Source organism: Onthophagus taurus, chromosome 6 (genome assembly GCF_036711975.1).
Source record: "Onthophagus taurus isolate NC chromosome 6, IU_Otau_3.0, whole genome shotgun sequence".
Classification (NCBI taxonomy): domain Eukaryota; kingdom Metazoa; phylum Arthropoda; class Insecta; order Coleoptera; family Scarabaeidae; genus Onthophagus; species Onthophagus taurus.
Genome location: NC_091971.1, coordinates 10240560 through 10255085, shown reverse-complemented (window position 1 = coordinate 10255085; position 14526 = coordinate 10240560). Strand labels below are relative to the sequence as shown.

Below are 14526 nucleotides of genomic sequence, written 5' to 3'. Positions count from 1 at the left end.
ACTTCATTGAGTAAATACAAGTATTGACATAGGTTGCTCTCCCATTTTTGTTAACATATACCTAATATGTATTCTAAATTCTTACAATGTTTTGATAACATATCTTTGGGCATAATTCTAAGTTGATCAAATCTAGCATCTAGTGTTTTTAATACTTGTTCGATTGTAAAATAAAAAAGTCTAGTATATGATATCATTAAGGTGGAAAAATTATATATATAAATTTAAAAAAGAATGACTGAGGAATTTAGGAAGTTATTTTTCTCTTCTCGTAGTCTTTGTTGTCTTGAGCGAACACAACAAAACTAGTACTTAATTCGCATCAGCTTCGAGGCACAAATTATTTTGCAATTATTTTTCTATTATCTTAATCCTTTGTTTTACACACTTGAGCTTTAGTCAATTTTTTTGCTGCATGATCTCGATTTCAGTACGATGAACCAAAGAATTCAATTAACACGGTGTTTCCCAAACTTTCGACATCTATGTAGTATTTCTAAAATTTTCATAACTCTGAGTACCCTTAGTAAAAAAAGTTGGATATACTTTAATAACAATCAAAATAGATTTATTATTTTGTCTTCTCTCTTCATGTGCCTCTAGGGGTACGCGTCAAACCTCGATTCAAGTAATTTATTTTGCATACCAAAATGAAATTACGATAGAAATGGATAAAAGAAGAATTGTTCTTAAAAAGACACTGTATTTATAAAATATCACGTGGACTTCGACATTTAAGCTATAAGATAACACTACTTGCTGCAATCAAAGTGTTGTTCTTGCAATGTGAAAAAGAAAATGTGTGTTTAAGAAAAGAATATATTGGCTCCTCTAATAAGATATAAGAGTTCATAAAAACTTTTGAAAACATCTAATTGACTAACTGTGAAGGCATGGTTATTTAATTAGCTTAAATTAATGAAAATTATTAGAATTAATAATTCTGGTTTTTCAATAATATGAGGTTTCTGTAAAGTCCCTCAACTAATAAAATGAAGTACCACAATATTATTTACTGGCATGCTTATTAATTGTGTTAACACTTTTGCTATATAATCTTAACATATTTCTTTTTCTTGAAAATATTCACCTCAATTCCTCATTTAAGGTTAACGACTAATTACTACTTTATTGTAACTTATTAGCAGATTCAATCCGGGATTACCTACTCCTCCAACATTGTTTACTGGAATATTTACGATTTTATTAACATTAATTAGCAACCCAAAGTCAACGTTGCGACGATCTCCTTGCTTTTAGATACCAATTAAGGCAATTTTCTTCTGTACAATGGGATGAGAATATCTCGATTTTAATTTTTTTTCTTATTTTAACACAAACCGGTTTTGATAATTGTCAATGTAAATATGTAACCTCGTCTTTAATATAAACGCTATTCAAAAGAAAGAATTGAAAATGAATATAAAAAATTATCTTGCCAATCAAGAATGTACCTCTTCACATTATTAACATATAGATTTTAAAGATAGGTCAATAACGTTTCAAAAAAACAATTCAAAACTGTTTCTACTAAAGACTTGATTACTCATCGTCGAAAAAACCCAAAAACTTTGTTAAGTCCGATTGCTTCGTCGTTGTCGAGTTCGTGATCATCGGTGGTTTCGGACAAGGTTGCTCCTTCTTCTCCTCTGCACCACAACACGTCGTTATGTAAGGATGTATAAATAGGTTGTGGGTCGATCCCAGAGATTCAGTCAGGTTGGCATTTGCAGACAAGATAGGTTGCGATTTCAAAACATTGTTGAAATCGCCACTCTTTAAACATGTTAAACCCAAATAGTGTTGTGTTGTGTGTTGCCGCTTTATTAACTCAACCATTTCAATGTAAGTAAAATAAATTAAAATTATTTATGATAAAGAAGAAAAAAATTAATTGGTGATTAACATTTAATGGATAATATTATGCAATTGATGAACATATAAGATTTTTAAACTTGAACGAATTGTGTTAATAAAATTTATCATAAAATATTAGCTCAACCTTGCAAAAAATTCTCATCTTAATTAATGCTTCTTTTTAATTGTGAATGTTCAATTTAGAATAATTACAAAATGAATATGCATAATTTTTTTAAACAAGGATTTTCCATTCAATAAAATCCTTCATAATACACAAAATCAAACAATACACTATCACTATCAAAGAATGTAGAAAGTTAAATCCATCACGTTCCAATTACTCTATCATTTCCGTTTAGTCAGAATCAATTTTAAACGGGTGAAAAGATCAAGGTAAATACTTTACTGTTTGATAATGAACTTGAATAGTTTACGACAACAATAAAAATAAATGGACCTTTCATCCCCGACCGATAAATTTAAAATGAATTTGGGTGTGTAATGTATTAAATATTGATGCCGGCAAACTCGTTTGCTGAAGGTCATCCTTTGCAAAAAGACACATATGTAAATTGCGTTTATACAAAAGTTATTTGCGAAGCATCACGTATAACCCGTCCTATTTTCTTATAATTCCTTTTTTGTAGCACTTCAATATGGTCATGGACATCATGGTGCTGGGAGCGTAAGTGGTAGTTTCAGTTCATCTGGATCAGCATCGCAATCTTCTTGTAATACCATCCCATTTCCATGAAAAACCAATTTAATTAATTTAACTCTTTTAACACATTTTAGCATTTGCTAGTTCAAGTTCCTATTCATCATCTGGAAGTTACTCAGGCTCTGGAAGCATTGGAAACGACCTTGTAGGGCACACTTTAGGAATTTTACAAGGAATCGGTGTTGGAGCTCCTGGTGCTCAAGGTGCTGGTTCTTCCGCAGGATCATTTTCTGGGAGTTACGCTGGTACAAAAACCGGCCCAAAAGGTGCTGACATCTTAAAGAAACACGGTGTAGGAGTTGGTGGAGGAATTGGTTTAACTGATGGTGATTCATTAGTTGGAACTGGAGACTTTGGAAGTGCAGCGATTAAAGCAAATTGTGGCCAAAATTCTTGTGGTCATTTAGGAACTGGACATTTACCATTGGGAAGTGGACCCGACACTTTGGAAGCTGGTGGATTGGGAGATTACGCTGATAATGATAAGTTTAAGATTGGACCTCATAAGCCAAGTGGTTATGGAGCGAAAACTAATAGCGGCGCAGGAGTTGGAGGAGGAATCGGTATTGGGGCGGGAGATACGTTTTTGGGAGGAGGCGTTAAAGTTGGTGGATCAGGTTGTGGCGGAGCTGGATCTGGATGTGGAGATGATGTGAAACCAATTGTGGAAATTGGAGTTTCTGGGTCAGGACCAGGATCGGGTGGTATTCCTTGTACTGGATTTGCCTGCTTACAATCGCCTAATAATAAACCTGGGGCAAATTGTAAAAATGGAGGTTGTGGCCCGGATGCGCTTGTTTTCCCAGGAGCAGTAGGAGGTAAATTAAGGTTTTTGTGTTAATCTACAAAATAATCTTATATTTTATTTACTTTAGGATATAGTTCTTCTGGATCATATAGTGGCTCGGGTTCTGGTTCTTCTGGATTCATTAATGGAGGTGTTATTATTTCGAAACCTGGACAACCAGACACAACAATTCATTTTGAAAGTGCTTCGCCTGGTTCTTCCCAACCAGGATATTCTACACCTGGACATTCTTCACCTGGTTCTTCACAACCTGGATCCTCACAACCTGGATCTTCTCAACCGGGATCTTCACAACCTGGATATTCACAACCTGGATATTCACAACCTGGATCTTCACAACCTGGATCTCCACAACCTGGAATTTCACAACCTACACATTCTTCTCCAGGATCTGTTCAACCAGGATATTCTACTCCTAGTTCACCACAATCTGGATCTTCTCAACCAGGATATTCAGCACCTAGCTCTTCACAACCAGGACACTCCGGATCTTCTTCACCTAGTTATTCAACCGGATATGCTCATCCAGGTTCTTCAGGACAACCATCGTCTCCTGGATCCTCTTATAATCAACAAGGACCTTCGTTAGGATGTGGAGCTGGTGGTGTTGGTTGTTCTTCCTCAGGATCTGGAGCTATTTCTGGAACAATTTATCCAAAACCAACTGTATCTGGTGGAAGCTCATATCCAAGCACATCTGGTTGTACTCCTGGTCAACCAGGATGTTCATTACCAACCCCAACAGGTTCTTCCGGTTGTGCACCTGGACAACCTGGATGTTCTTCACCAACTCAATCCGGTTCATACCCAACATCAGGTACTACATATCCTACATCTTCCGGTTGTGCACCTGGACAACCTGGATGTTCTTCACCAACTCAATCCGGTTCATACCCAACATCAGGTACTACATATCCTACATCTTCCGGTTGTGCACCTGGACAACCTGGTTGTACTTCACCAACCCAACCAGGTTCATATTCCTCTTCTGGACCATCTCCAAGTTGTGGACCGAATGGTGTTGGATGTTCGGGATCGAACGTTCCATCAACGTCAGGATCTTATTCTGGCAGTTATTCTCCATCGTGTGGATCTAATGGTGTTGGTTGCGGAAATGTTCCTAAAAATGAATATCCAACGAAACCAGGTGAGCATAAACCGTCAATTGATTTGGAAGCCCCTTACAATGTCCCAATATCAGGATCTGGGCCAAGTTATGTATCTCCAGCGCCGAATCTAATTCCGGGAAGTGGTGTTCATTACACTGGACCTTTCCCAGGACCGCAAGGATCCATCCATGATAGTAAACCAACTAGAAAACCAACTGCATCTACCACGTCCATTCCGACTTTAATTCATGGATCACATACGCCGTCGGGATCTTATGATGTTGGATTATCGCCAAGTCAACCAGGAAATGTGCCAGATTCGGGAAGTCATTATTCAGGTCCTTTCCCAGGAAAACCAGGTTCTATTCATGAAAGTAAACCATCAGGACATAAACCCGGAGTACCCAATGTACAACCTGCTCCAGGACAACATGGACATACACCTGCTGAAGTTAAACCCGGACATGGTGGAAGACCAGACCATCAACCAGGATATGGAGGAACAAAACCACATTATGATGGACCTAAACCGGAACATGGAAGTCACAAACCAGCACATGGAGGTTCTCATCCTAATGTGCCAGATAGTGGTGTTCATTATACTGGACCATTCCCAGGACCAAGCGGCCCAATTGATTCCAGCAAACCAGCAACAGGAACTAAACCATTTACCCAACCTGGTGGTTATCATCCACAATCAACAATTCCCACCGTGCCAACGTATTCAAGTAGTACATCAGGAGCTGCCCATCCTACAGATGGTGAAGATGGTGGAGTGCATTATACTGGTCCATTCCCTGGCCCTTCTGGATCAATACATCATAGCAAACCAGCCACTAGTAAAACAGGGGCGCATTCAACTATAGGATCAACAGCAGGCACAACAATTGGATCAACAATTGGATCTACAATTGGATCTACAATTGGGTCTACAATTGGGTCTACAATTGGATCAACAGCAGGAAGTTACAAACCAACGTCTAGTTATCCAAGTTCCTCAAGCACCTCAAGCTTAACAAGTTCATCAAGTGGTTCATACGCAGGAAGTTCATCAACCAGTGGATCATCTTCAACTTCACAACAACCAACATCACCAACCCATCCACAAAGTTCCTCCAAACCAGGAAAACCTGGTTACAACTCTAAACCAGAACCAGAAACGGAAAAACCAATAGTCCATATAATTCCAACAGCTAAAACTCCGTATCCAACATCAAAACCAGAATTATCTGTTGGTGTCAGCGATGAATTCGGAACTCCATCTGCCAAACCATCAAAACCGTGTTCCTCGGGAAATTGTGATGTCAAATCCGACGTTGGACAGGGATGTGGGGGATCCGGATGCTCAACAGGCGTTTCTTTCGGTGGAAACGTCGAAGTGGGAGCTCCATTAAAAGGGTGTACTTCCGGTAATTGCGGAGAAAATGTAAATGGATGTTCTGGATCTGGATGTGGAGGTGATAATTCTGGAAGTGGTAGTGGTTCTGGAAGTGGCACATTAGGATGTTCTGGATCTGGATGTGGTGATCATTCTGGAAGTGGTACTGGTTCTGGAAGTGGAACTTTAGGATGTTCTGGATCTGGATGTGGTGGTCATCCTGGAAGTGGAGCTGGTTCATATGGTGGATCTGGATCCTATAGTTCATCCGGATCTTTCAGTTCTTCAGGAAGTCATGGTTTACCACTTATTGGTGGAATTGGACATGGAGGTGCAGGCGGATATGGTGGAAATGGAGGACATGGTGGATGTGCAGCTTGTTCTGGTTTACAATCAATTTTGAATGGATTCGGAGCTTCCGCATCGGGGTCAGGGTCTTATAGTGGATCTAAAGGAGGTTCTTATGGGGGATCTAAATCGGGAGCTTATTCATCGAGTGGTTCTGGCTCGTTCGGGCTTGGTGGAGGACATTCTGGATCGTATTCAGGAAGTAAGATATATTACAAAAATTAATTATTTTTTTTTAATTAATTTTTTTGTTTTCTAGGTTATTCATCCTCAGGATCTCATTCAGGCCATTATTAAATAAAGAAAAAGTGAAAGTTAAACTAATGTAACATAAAAACAATGTGATTCTATTTCATTAACTTTATATAAAGTTGAAACACTGTAAAAAATATTTTTTAATACTTTAGAAATGTATACATTATAAATGTACGTATTTATACCTTAAAATAAAAATAATGAACAAACAAAACTGAATTTAGCTATGTTATTTGAGGTCATTTTCTAGGTCATTTGGGTGATTATAGTCTTCATGATGTGCTTGAAAGTGCATTGCTAAAGGAAGTGCGCTCGAACTCGTTGCATGTTCTTTCTCTCAGTGCAATTCAAGCGCCGTTACAGAATGTTTTACCTGAGTATTTTAACCATTTTCGTTGTATGGATTATTAAGAAAATTCTCGATTATAAACGTGTTAATGCACAGCTTAAAGATTTTGTTAGTCCCCCAGGACATTTTCTTCTTGGTAATTGGAGAGTGTTTCAAAACAAGACCAGTAAGTCGTTTTATTTAAATATAAAAATTATCGAGTAAAATAATTTATTAAAGAAACTCTAAATAAAATCACAAAATTATCAAGAGAATATGGGCCAAGATTAAGATTTAACTGCCTTGGACTTTGCGTACTTTTTGTTACGGACAGAGAATTTTTAAAGCTTCTTTTGGGGACTACTAAAATCATGAATAAGGATAATACTTACGAACAAATTGAACCTTGGTTAGGAACTGGTTTATTAACTTGTAAAAGTAAACCCAATTTAAAGTTTTTTAACGAATTAATTACTTTTAAAAATGTTTTTAGAGGAGAAATGGGAGAAAACAAGAAAAGTTTTAACCCCGGCGTTTCATCTCCAAGTTTTAGAATCGTACATTTGCAATTTCCATCAACCGATTACAAATTTAATTAAAAAATTAGAGACTTATGTGACTAAAGATTCTTTTGATGTGTATCCTGTAATAACTTTATGCACTTTAGATGTAATATGTGGTAAAAAACATAAAAAAGTTTTTTGGATTATAATACATTTTAATTTGTATGGTAGAAACCGCAATGGGAACCACAATAAACGCTCAAAATAATGAAGAATCTACTTATGTAAAAAGTGTAAAAGAAATGTTAAGGATTGTGCAAGATCGATCGCAATCCGTGTGGAAAATCTTTCATGTAGGATTCCTATTATCAAGAGATTATTGGAAACAGAAAAGAGCTTTAAAAGTTTTACACGAATTTACTAAAAATGTTATCGATAAAAAAAGGCTAGAAAAAATTAATGATGTAAAAAAAAATTTCAACGAAAAGAAAAAGTTATCTTTTATTGATTTGTTATTAGAAGCAAACATAAACGATAAAGAAATTGCGCACGAAGTTGATACATTTATGTTTGCGGTATTCGAAACTAATTCACAAAATAAACCTTGAGATAAATATTGTTTTTGATTTTAGGGTCACGATACAACCGCTTCTGGAATTAGTTTCCTACTATACTGTTTATCAAAACATAAACAAGTACAAGATAAAATTATTGACGAATTATTTCATATATTTGGCGAAGATGACAGATTTCCAACGTTACAGGATTTCAACGAAATGCAATATCTTAATCTTGTTATTAAAGAATCGTTAAGGTTGTATCCTCCAGTTCCGGTTTATATAAGATCTTCAGATGTAGATATAGAATTGGGTAAGAAAAAATTTTATTGCTAAAGTTAATTGGTATTGAATTTTATTTAAGAAAATTTGAAAGAAAATCAAAAACCTAAGTTGAAGGAGTATTATACTATCATAGTTTTATGTCATAGATTTATTATCAATTATTTGAAAAATGCAACACGTCGAAAGAGATAATTACCAACAATTTATATCAATAAAATGTTACATCTCCACGACTGTTTATGCACTGTCTAACTCTGCGAGACATGGTATAAATGAGATCTCAATGATATTTTGTAGAATCTCATCCCAGTCTTGCTGTAGATGATGACGCAGTTAATGCAAGGTGTTTGTCAACCCAACCCATCATATCCAACACATACTTGATCGTGTTTAAATCCGGAAAACAAACAGGCCAGGGGAGAATTTCTACTGCTTCTTCGTGTAGGAAGTTCTGACAAATGCGGACAAACATGATGTCATGGCATTCGTTTAGCCTGGATGGTACAAAGGGCTGTGGATGTACCGGTGTGCCATTAAAGTGTCAGGGATGACAACTAAAGTTGACTTATACTCCAACGATATGGCACTCCATACTGATCTGAAGAACGAAATTTGACTTATTTGTCTTCACGTTCTTTAACCGCTCGATGATGTCTGCTTCCACGACGACATTCATGGTCGAAGCACTGTTGAAGGATTTACTTTAATAATAGTAATAAACTGTTTATTGTGCCAGAAATAAGAACAATACTCAAATTTGGAAAATAGGTTGCATGTGTAAATGGTGAAAAGGACGGGGCCCAAAATAGAACCATGAGGAGCACCAGAAGAGCAGATCACAGGATCAGATAAAACAGAATTCAGCTCAACCGACTGAACCCTATTTGATAAATAGCTATCGAATAGCTTAACCGCATGAACATCCAATCCAATAAACTTCAAAATGCACAACAGGAGACTATGATCAAGGATGTCAAAGGTCTTACCCTAGTCCAGAGACCTGAGTACATCATCAGTCAAATCCAGGAGCACAGTAGCACAACTGAACTGTCTCCTGAACCCGGAATGCTTAAGAGACAAAATGTAATCTGTTTCCAGATAAATATTTAACTGCTCTATCATAAGTCTTTCTAAGATCTTTGAAAGAACCGGCAGAATTGTAATGGCCCTCAGATCCTTACAACCAGTGATAGGAATAACTTTGGGAATGGGAACAACAAAACCATACTTCCAGCAATCCGGAAATACAGAATGAATCAAACAAAAATTGAAAAGATGGACACAGTCGAATCATATCCAGGCTGATTCCATCAGATCCAACTCCTATAGACCTTAGGTTCAATAAAATCTGCTGGATACACTCAGTAGAGACCTCACTAAATGCAAACATGAACGAAGCAAGACGCATCCTATTATTATCATAAAAAGTAAGATCAGTATCAGGAGTAACCAAGAAGTCATTTACACTATTACTAAAAAATGTATTGATAACATTAGGATCTGACAAATGAGAAGGCAACGAAATAGCAGAAGATTTCATCAACACGTTAAACCTTCTCAGGTTTTTCCACAAACACTCAGAGTCACCGACGATTAAATTTTTTTCAAAAAAATATTATAATAGTGAAAACTCTGTTGACTCCTAATCCTTTTATACTTAGCAAATGCTTCATTCCTTAGTTTAATCATTTGCCTGACATTCCAAGTGATCCATGGAAAAGCACGGTTTCTGATTACCTTAGTAATCACAGGCGCATGAAAATCAAATAAGGATAACATAGTATCATTAAAGCAATTCAGTTTGTCATCAATTGTATTAAGATCAAGGATAGCCTCCCAATTCATCAATTGCAGATCCTCATTAAAGGCACGAATGTTAATACCACGGAGATCACGAAAACTAATAACTCTAGCCTTAGACTTAGTACTCATTGATATCGCTAACTCACAAAAAACTAACAAGTGATCCGAGAACCCAACATCGACAGTGGCACAAACACGAAGAAGCAACTCATTTGATATAATAATAACATCAATGAGTGTTTCACAAAGGCAGATCAACAATCTGCCTTATACTAAAAGTATTTAGAGTTGAAAGTAAACAATCAGTAGAGGGACCAGGCACCATGAGGTTAATATTCTTTGTGATGCAGTTTTTAACTTTCCTGGTACAGATTATCTGTTTCACAGCAAAAACCATATAATAACTTGTAATTCTTTGTGTATCGATATGATGTTTTTATCACCGACTTTTTACATGCAGTTGTTTTGTTACGATTTCAGCTTGGTGATTCATCTTTTTCGAGGTGTTGCTATTTTTTTGGCACGTAGTGTATACAGGGTGTATCTGAATGACTGCAACAAACTTCAAGGGGTGATTCTTTAGTGAATTTTAAGGGTACTTTGATATATGAACCATGGGTGAGTTCGGCTCGCCTAAGGAGCTACACCCCTCCAAAAATGGCAGAAAATTTTGGTTTAACTTTTTTTTCTCAAAAACCATAAACGCTAGGAAAATGAAATTTGAGGAATATGTTTAACTCATAATAGGGCACGTTTTAACCCTATTTGTACTTTCAACCTACTCTTCTAAGGTACTAAACATAACCACCCCCGTTCAATTTTTGTCTAGATTTTTCTTATGACGGTGATAAATACATTGGAAATATTTTATTTAGATAGATGAAAATATTCTAAAACTTTTTTGTCTCTCTGATGTTCTTCGAAAAGTTAATAGTTTCTGAGAAAAAAATTAATTAAGCAAACACTAACTGTTAAGCTGTAGGGTTGTTAATCGAAAGTTGGAATGAATTTTTAATGAAAAAATCTTAGTAGACTTTCCAATCTTTGTCAGAAATATTTTTGACGTTTAAATATCAGTGGTTTTCTTACTATTATTATTGTTTTATTTAAAATTGTGAAACGTCGAGTGAACGAGCGTAAATGCGATAGAACTTTATTTGAAAAACAATGATAATAGTAAGAAAAACACTGACATTTAAACGTCAAAAATATTTCTGACAAAGTCTACAAAGCCCACTAAGATTTTTTCAATTAAAATTCATTCCAACTTTTGATCAACAACCTGGTTGTTTAACGGGCAGTGTTTGCTTTATTATTTTTTTTCTCAAAAATTAGTCGTTTTTGGAAAAATTTTAGAGAGATAAAAAAGTTTTAGGATACTTTCATCTACCTATGTACATTTTTTTAAAATGTATTTACCATCTGCATAAAAAAATCTAGGCATAAATTGAACGGGGTTTGTTACGTTTAGTAGTTAGAAGGGTAGGTTGAAAGTACAAATAGGGTCAAAACGTGCCCTATTATAAGTTAAACATATTCCCCAAATTTCATTTTCCTAGCGTTTATGGTTTTTGAGAAAAAAAAATTAAACCAAAATTTTCCGCCATTTTTGGAGAGGTGTAGCTCCTTAGGGGAGCCGAAGTCCCCCATGGTTCATATATCAAAGTACCCTTAAAATTCACTAAAGAATCACCCCTTGAAGTTTGTTGCAGTCATTCAGATACACCCTGTATAAATAGGTTGCACAGAAAAAGTACTCATTTTAGAAACAGTATAAGTGTGGAAGACTCTTAGATTCTTAGCAACTGGTGAATCTTATCTTAATCCTTTATACTTAGCTTACTAGCTACGAAAGGTACATAAGAAGCTTGTCACTGGTACATAATAGATCAATGGCATAGAACTATGATAGTGTAATACCGGCTTAATTATAATTTTTTTATGAATACAGGTAAATGGACAATTCCAAAAAAAGTATCAATTGCAATATTTCCATATGGATATCATCGAAACCCCGATTTGTTTGAAAATCCTGAAGAATTTATTCCAGAACGATTTAACACCGAAATGGAACCGTTTACTTACCTTTCTTTTAGTTTAGGTCCTAGGAATTGTATTGGACAAAAATTTGCAATTTTTGAAATGAAAGCTATAATTTCAAGGATATTAAGACGATTTGAAATATTACCCGTTGATGGTTACGAACCAATTCCCGTTTCTAATGTTGTTTTAGGGTCTGCAAATGGAATACAAATAAAATTAAAAAAAAGGGAATCTTTATTTCCCTCTAAAACTACATAAAGAAGAATAAAAAATATATCGTTCTTTTTATAAAATTAAAAAATAAAATAAAAAAATTAAAATCTATGTAAATGTCATTTATCCTTTTCCATTTTGCGGCTATCTAAAGCTTTGAAAAATGATTCTTTGTGAATAAAAGAAGGTATCGCTTTTGATAATTCAATAATGCTGATACTATCAGGCGTTGAAATCGTTGATTCAAACCAAGAAGGATCCACTTTTGTTATTCCAGTTAATTGACACATCGTTCGCGAATAAGTTCCCATTGCCATCATTTGAATATTGACTTTTCTCATTGTAACTTTAAGGTTCTTTTTCAAGTTAGCTAATTCAGCTTTTTTCTTGATGTACTCCATAACATCAGGGACTGTGTATTTACTAGTTAATTTTACTAAATCATCATATTTTTCTTGTTGCTTTTCTATAACTAAAGAAGTCGCATCGTAATCTCTATCAAGTCTTTCATAAAAACTATTTGTCCTTAAAATCGTCTCCAAAATTTTATCAAACGTTATTTGTTGCTTTTGTAGAAAATTTTTATGTTTTGATAACATATAGCTTGCTTTTCCATTTATTTGTTTCAATTCGATTAAATTTTTATTTTTTTCTTCAATACTATCCAAAAAGTTTTTATTCGCAATATCTAATTGTACAAAATCGACTTCACTAACAGACACTCCCGATTCTTCTTTTTGAATTAATTGGGATTTTAATTTGTTGTATGTAGTGCGAAGTGAATTTGTTCGTAAACGAAGTTTTTCTAACATTATTTGTGCAAATTTTAACCATTCTTGCATGTATCTAACATAAAATTCTATATTTAAAATTGATTAATTACTAGATATTAGTAGACAAAGAACTAGAAACTTTGTAGTGTTAGTTCTAGTGTTAGTGGTTGTTCTAGTTTTAGTTGTCATTCAGTGCTAGTTTGTTGTATACCTCTATTGAATTAAAACTAGAATTGACACTAGATCTAGAAACTAGAATGTTTCGGGTTTAGCCGTATGTCTCTTAAGACGGCTAAATTCGAATGTTTCTAGTTCTACGTCTAGTGTTAGTTCTAATGTTAGTGTTAGTTCTAGTTTTAGCTGTTATTCAGTACTACCTTGTTGTATATTTCTATTGAACTAAAAATAGAACTAACACAAGACCTAGAACTAGAATCATTCGGAGTTAGCCGCACGTCTCTCAAGACGGCTAAACCCGAATGATTCTAGTTTTAGATCTTGTGTTAGTTCTGGTGATAGTGCTAGTGCAAAACTCGAAGTAACGCTAGACCGAGAACTAGAAACATTTGGATTTAGCCGCACGTCTCTCAAGACGGCTAAACCCCAATGATTCTAGTTCTAAATATTGTATTAGTTCTAGTGCTGGTGTAAAACTAGAACTAACACTAGACCTAGAACTAGAAACATTCGGGTTTAGCCGTCTTAAGAGACGCGGGGCTAAACCCGAATGTTTCTAGTTCTAGATCTAGTGTTAGTTCTAATGTCAGTATCAGTTCTAGTTTAAGTTATCATTCAATACTAGTTTTTTGTATACTTCAACTGAACTAAAACTAGAACTAACACTAGACCTAGAACTACAAAGATTCATCTCTAAGACGGCTAAACCCGAATGTTTCTAGTTCTTGCTCTAGTATGAGTTCTTCTATTAATTATTCTAGATTTAAACATTCTTTTTGTTACCTCACAAATTTTTCAGCTGGAATTTTTTGTGTTATTTCTTCAATCCCTTCAATAACAACAACTGTTTCAAAATTATTCCTAGCCTCAACTAATTCGGTATTTCTAATCCCACTTTCCTCAATTTCAGCAATTAATCTATTCTTTTGCAGATGAGTTTTTTTGATAAAACGTTCCAAATTTGTTTGTATATCATCCTGTTCGCGTAACAACAAATCCGTCCGATAAGAATAGTTGATTCTCGGCCCTTTTGCTGCTTTTAAAACTTTTTCGTCCATAACACTTTTTGACACTGCACTTTGAGCATCAACCGGAGCGTTTATTGCTCCGCTGATCCCAGATACTGTTTTATTCGGTTCAGGTTGAGCTTGAGATTGCATTTCTTGGACTTTCGTTAACGTTACGTCCATTCGTTCAATTAAAGCCGGTTCGTTTGCGTTTAAAAAATTAACGAATATACTGTTTTCGGTGTTAATCCGTTTTATTTCCGTTTGCAATCCGCGAACTGTATGTATAAAGTCGTGGTTTGATAGAGTACTTAATGTGTGAAGGGTAACCAATCCAGATTGCGACATTTTATTTAAT

General features: G+C 35.3%; 3 protein-coding genes across 3 annotated transcripts; 2 read left to right on the top strand and 1 right to left on the bottom strand.

The window, feature by feature from the left end:
• Positions 1–1718: 1718 nt before the first annotated feature.
• LOC111427935 (fibroin heavy chain-like) lies at positions 1719–6698 on the top strand. Its single transcript, XM_071197033.1, has 6 exons — positions 1719–1845; positions 2508–2591; positions 2656–3399; positions 3457–4536; positions 4591–6426; positions 6484–6698. Exons 1-6 carry the CDS (start codon positions 1785–1787, stop codon positions 6519–6521), a joined length of 3843 nt encoding a protein of 1280 aa, XP_071053134.1. The 5' UTR covers positions 1719–1784; the 3' UTR covers positions 6522–6698.
• Positions 6699–6737: 39 nt separating this feature from the next.
• On the top strand, positions 6738–12322 carry LOC111427937 (probable cytochrome P450 4s3). Its single transcript, XM_023063301.2, has 6 exons — positions 6738–6994; positions 7048–7245; positions 7301–7486; positions 7542–7885; positions 7943–8180; positions 11907–12322. Exons 1-6 carry the CDS (start codon positions 6805–6807, stop codon positions 12254–12256), a joined length of 1506 nt encoding a protein of 501 aa, XP_022919069.2. The 5' UTR covers positions 6738–6804; the 3' UTR covers positions 12257–12322.
• Positions 12231–14518, bottom strand: LOC111427940 (cilia- and flagella-associated protein 263-like). Its single transcript, XM_023063303.2, has 2 exons — positions 13945–14518; positions 12231–13057 (listed from the first exon to the last, which is right to left on the bottom strand). The coding sequence occupies exons 1-2, from the start codon at positions 14514–14516 to the stop codon at positions 12331–12333; spliced, it is 1299 nt and encodes a 432-aa protein (XP_022919071.2). The 5' UTR covers positions 14517–14518; the 3' UTR covers positions 12231–12330.
• Between the last annotated feature and the right edge of the window lie 8 nt (positions 14519–14526).

What these genes read in the sequence shown, in the direction of transcription:
- LOC111427935 (XM_071197033.1), top strand. Translation starts at nt 1,785, where the DNA reads ATGTTAAACCCAAATAGTGTTGTGTTGTGTGTTGCCGCTTTATTAACT. An exon ending in ATTAACTCAACCATTTCAAT is followed by an intron (nt 1,846 to 2,507) that starts GTAAGTAAAATA and finishes CCTTTTTTGTAG; the next exon opens with CACTTCAATATGGTCATGGA. An exon ending in ATCAGCATCGCAATCTTCTT is followed by an intron (nt 2,592 to 2,655) that starts GTAATACCATCC and finishes AACACATTTTAG; the next exon opens with CATTTGCTAGTTCAAGTTCC.
- LOC111427937 (XM_023063301.2), top strand. Translation starts at nt 6,805, where the DNA reads ATGTTCTTTCTCTCAGTGCAATTCAAGCGCCGTTACAGAATGTTTTAC. An exon ending in AGTGTTTCAAAACAAGACCA is followed by an intron (nt 6,995 to 7,047) that starts GTAAGTCGTTTT and finishes AATTTATTAAAG; the next exon opens with AAACTCTAAATAAAATCACA. An exon ending in CACTTTAGATGTAATATGTG is followed by an intron (nt 7,487 to 7,541) that starts GTAAAAAACATA and finishes TTTGTATGGTAG; the next exon opens with AAACCGCAATGGGAACCACA.
- LOC111427940 (XM_023063303.2), bottom strand. Translation starts at nt 14,516, where the DNA reads ATGTCGCAATCTGGATTGGTTACCCTTCACACATTAAGTACTCTATCA. An exon ending in CCAGCTGAAAAATTTGTGAG is followed by an intron (nt 13,058 to 13,944) that starts GTAACAAAAAGA and finishes ATTTTATGTTAG; the next exon opens with ATACATGCAAGAATGGTTAA.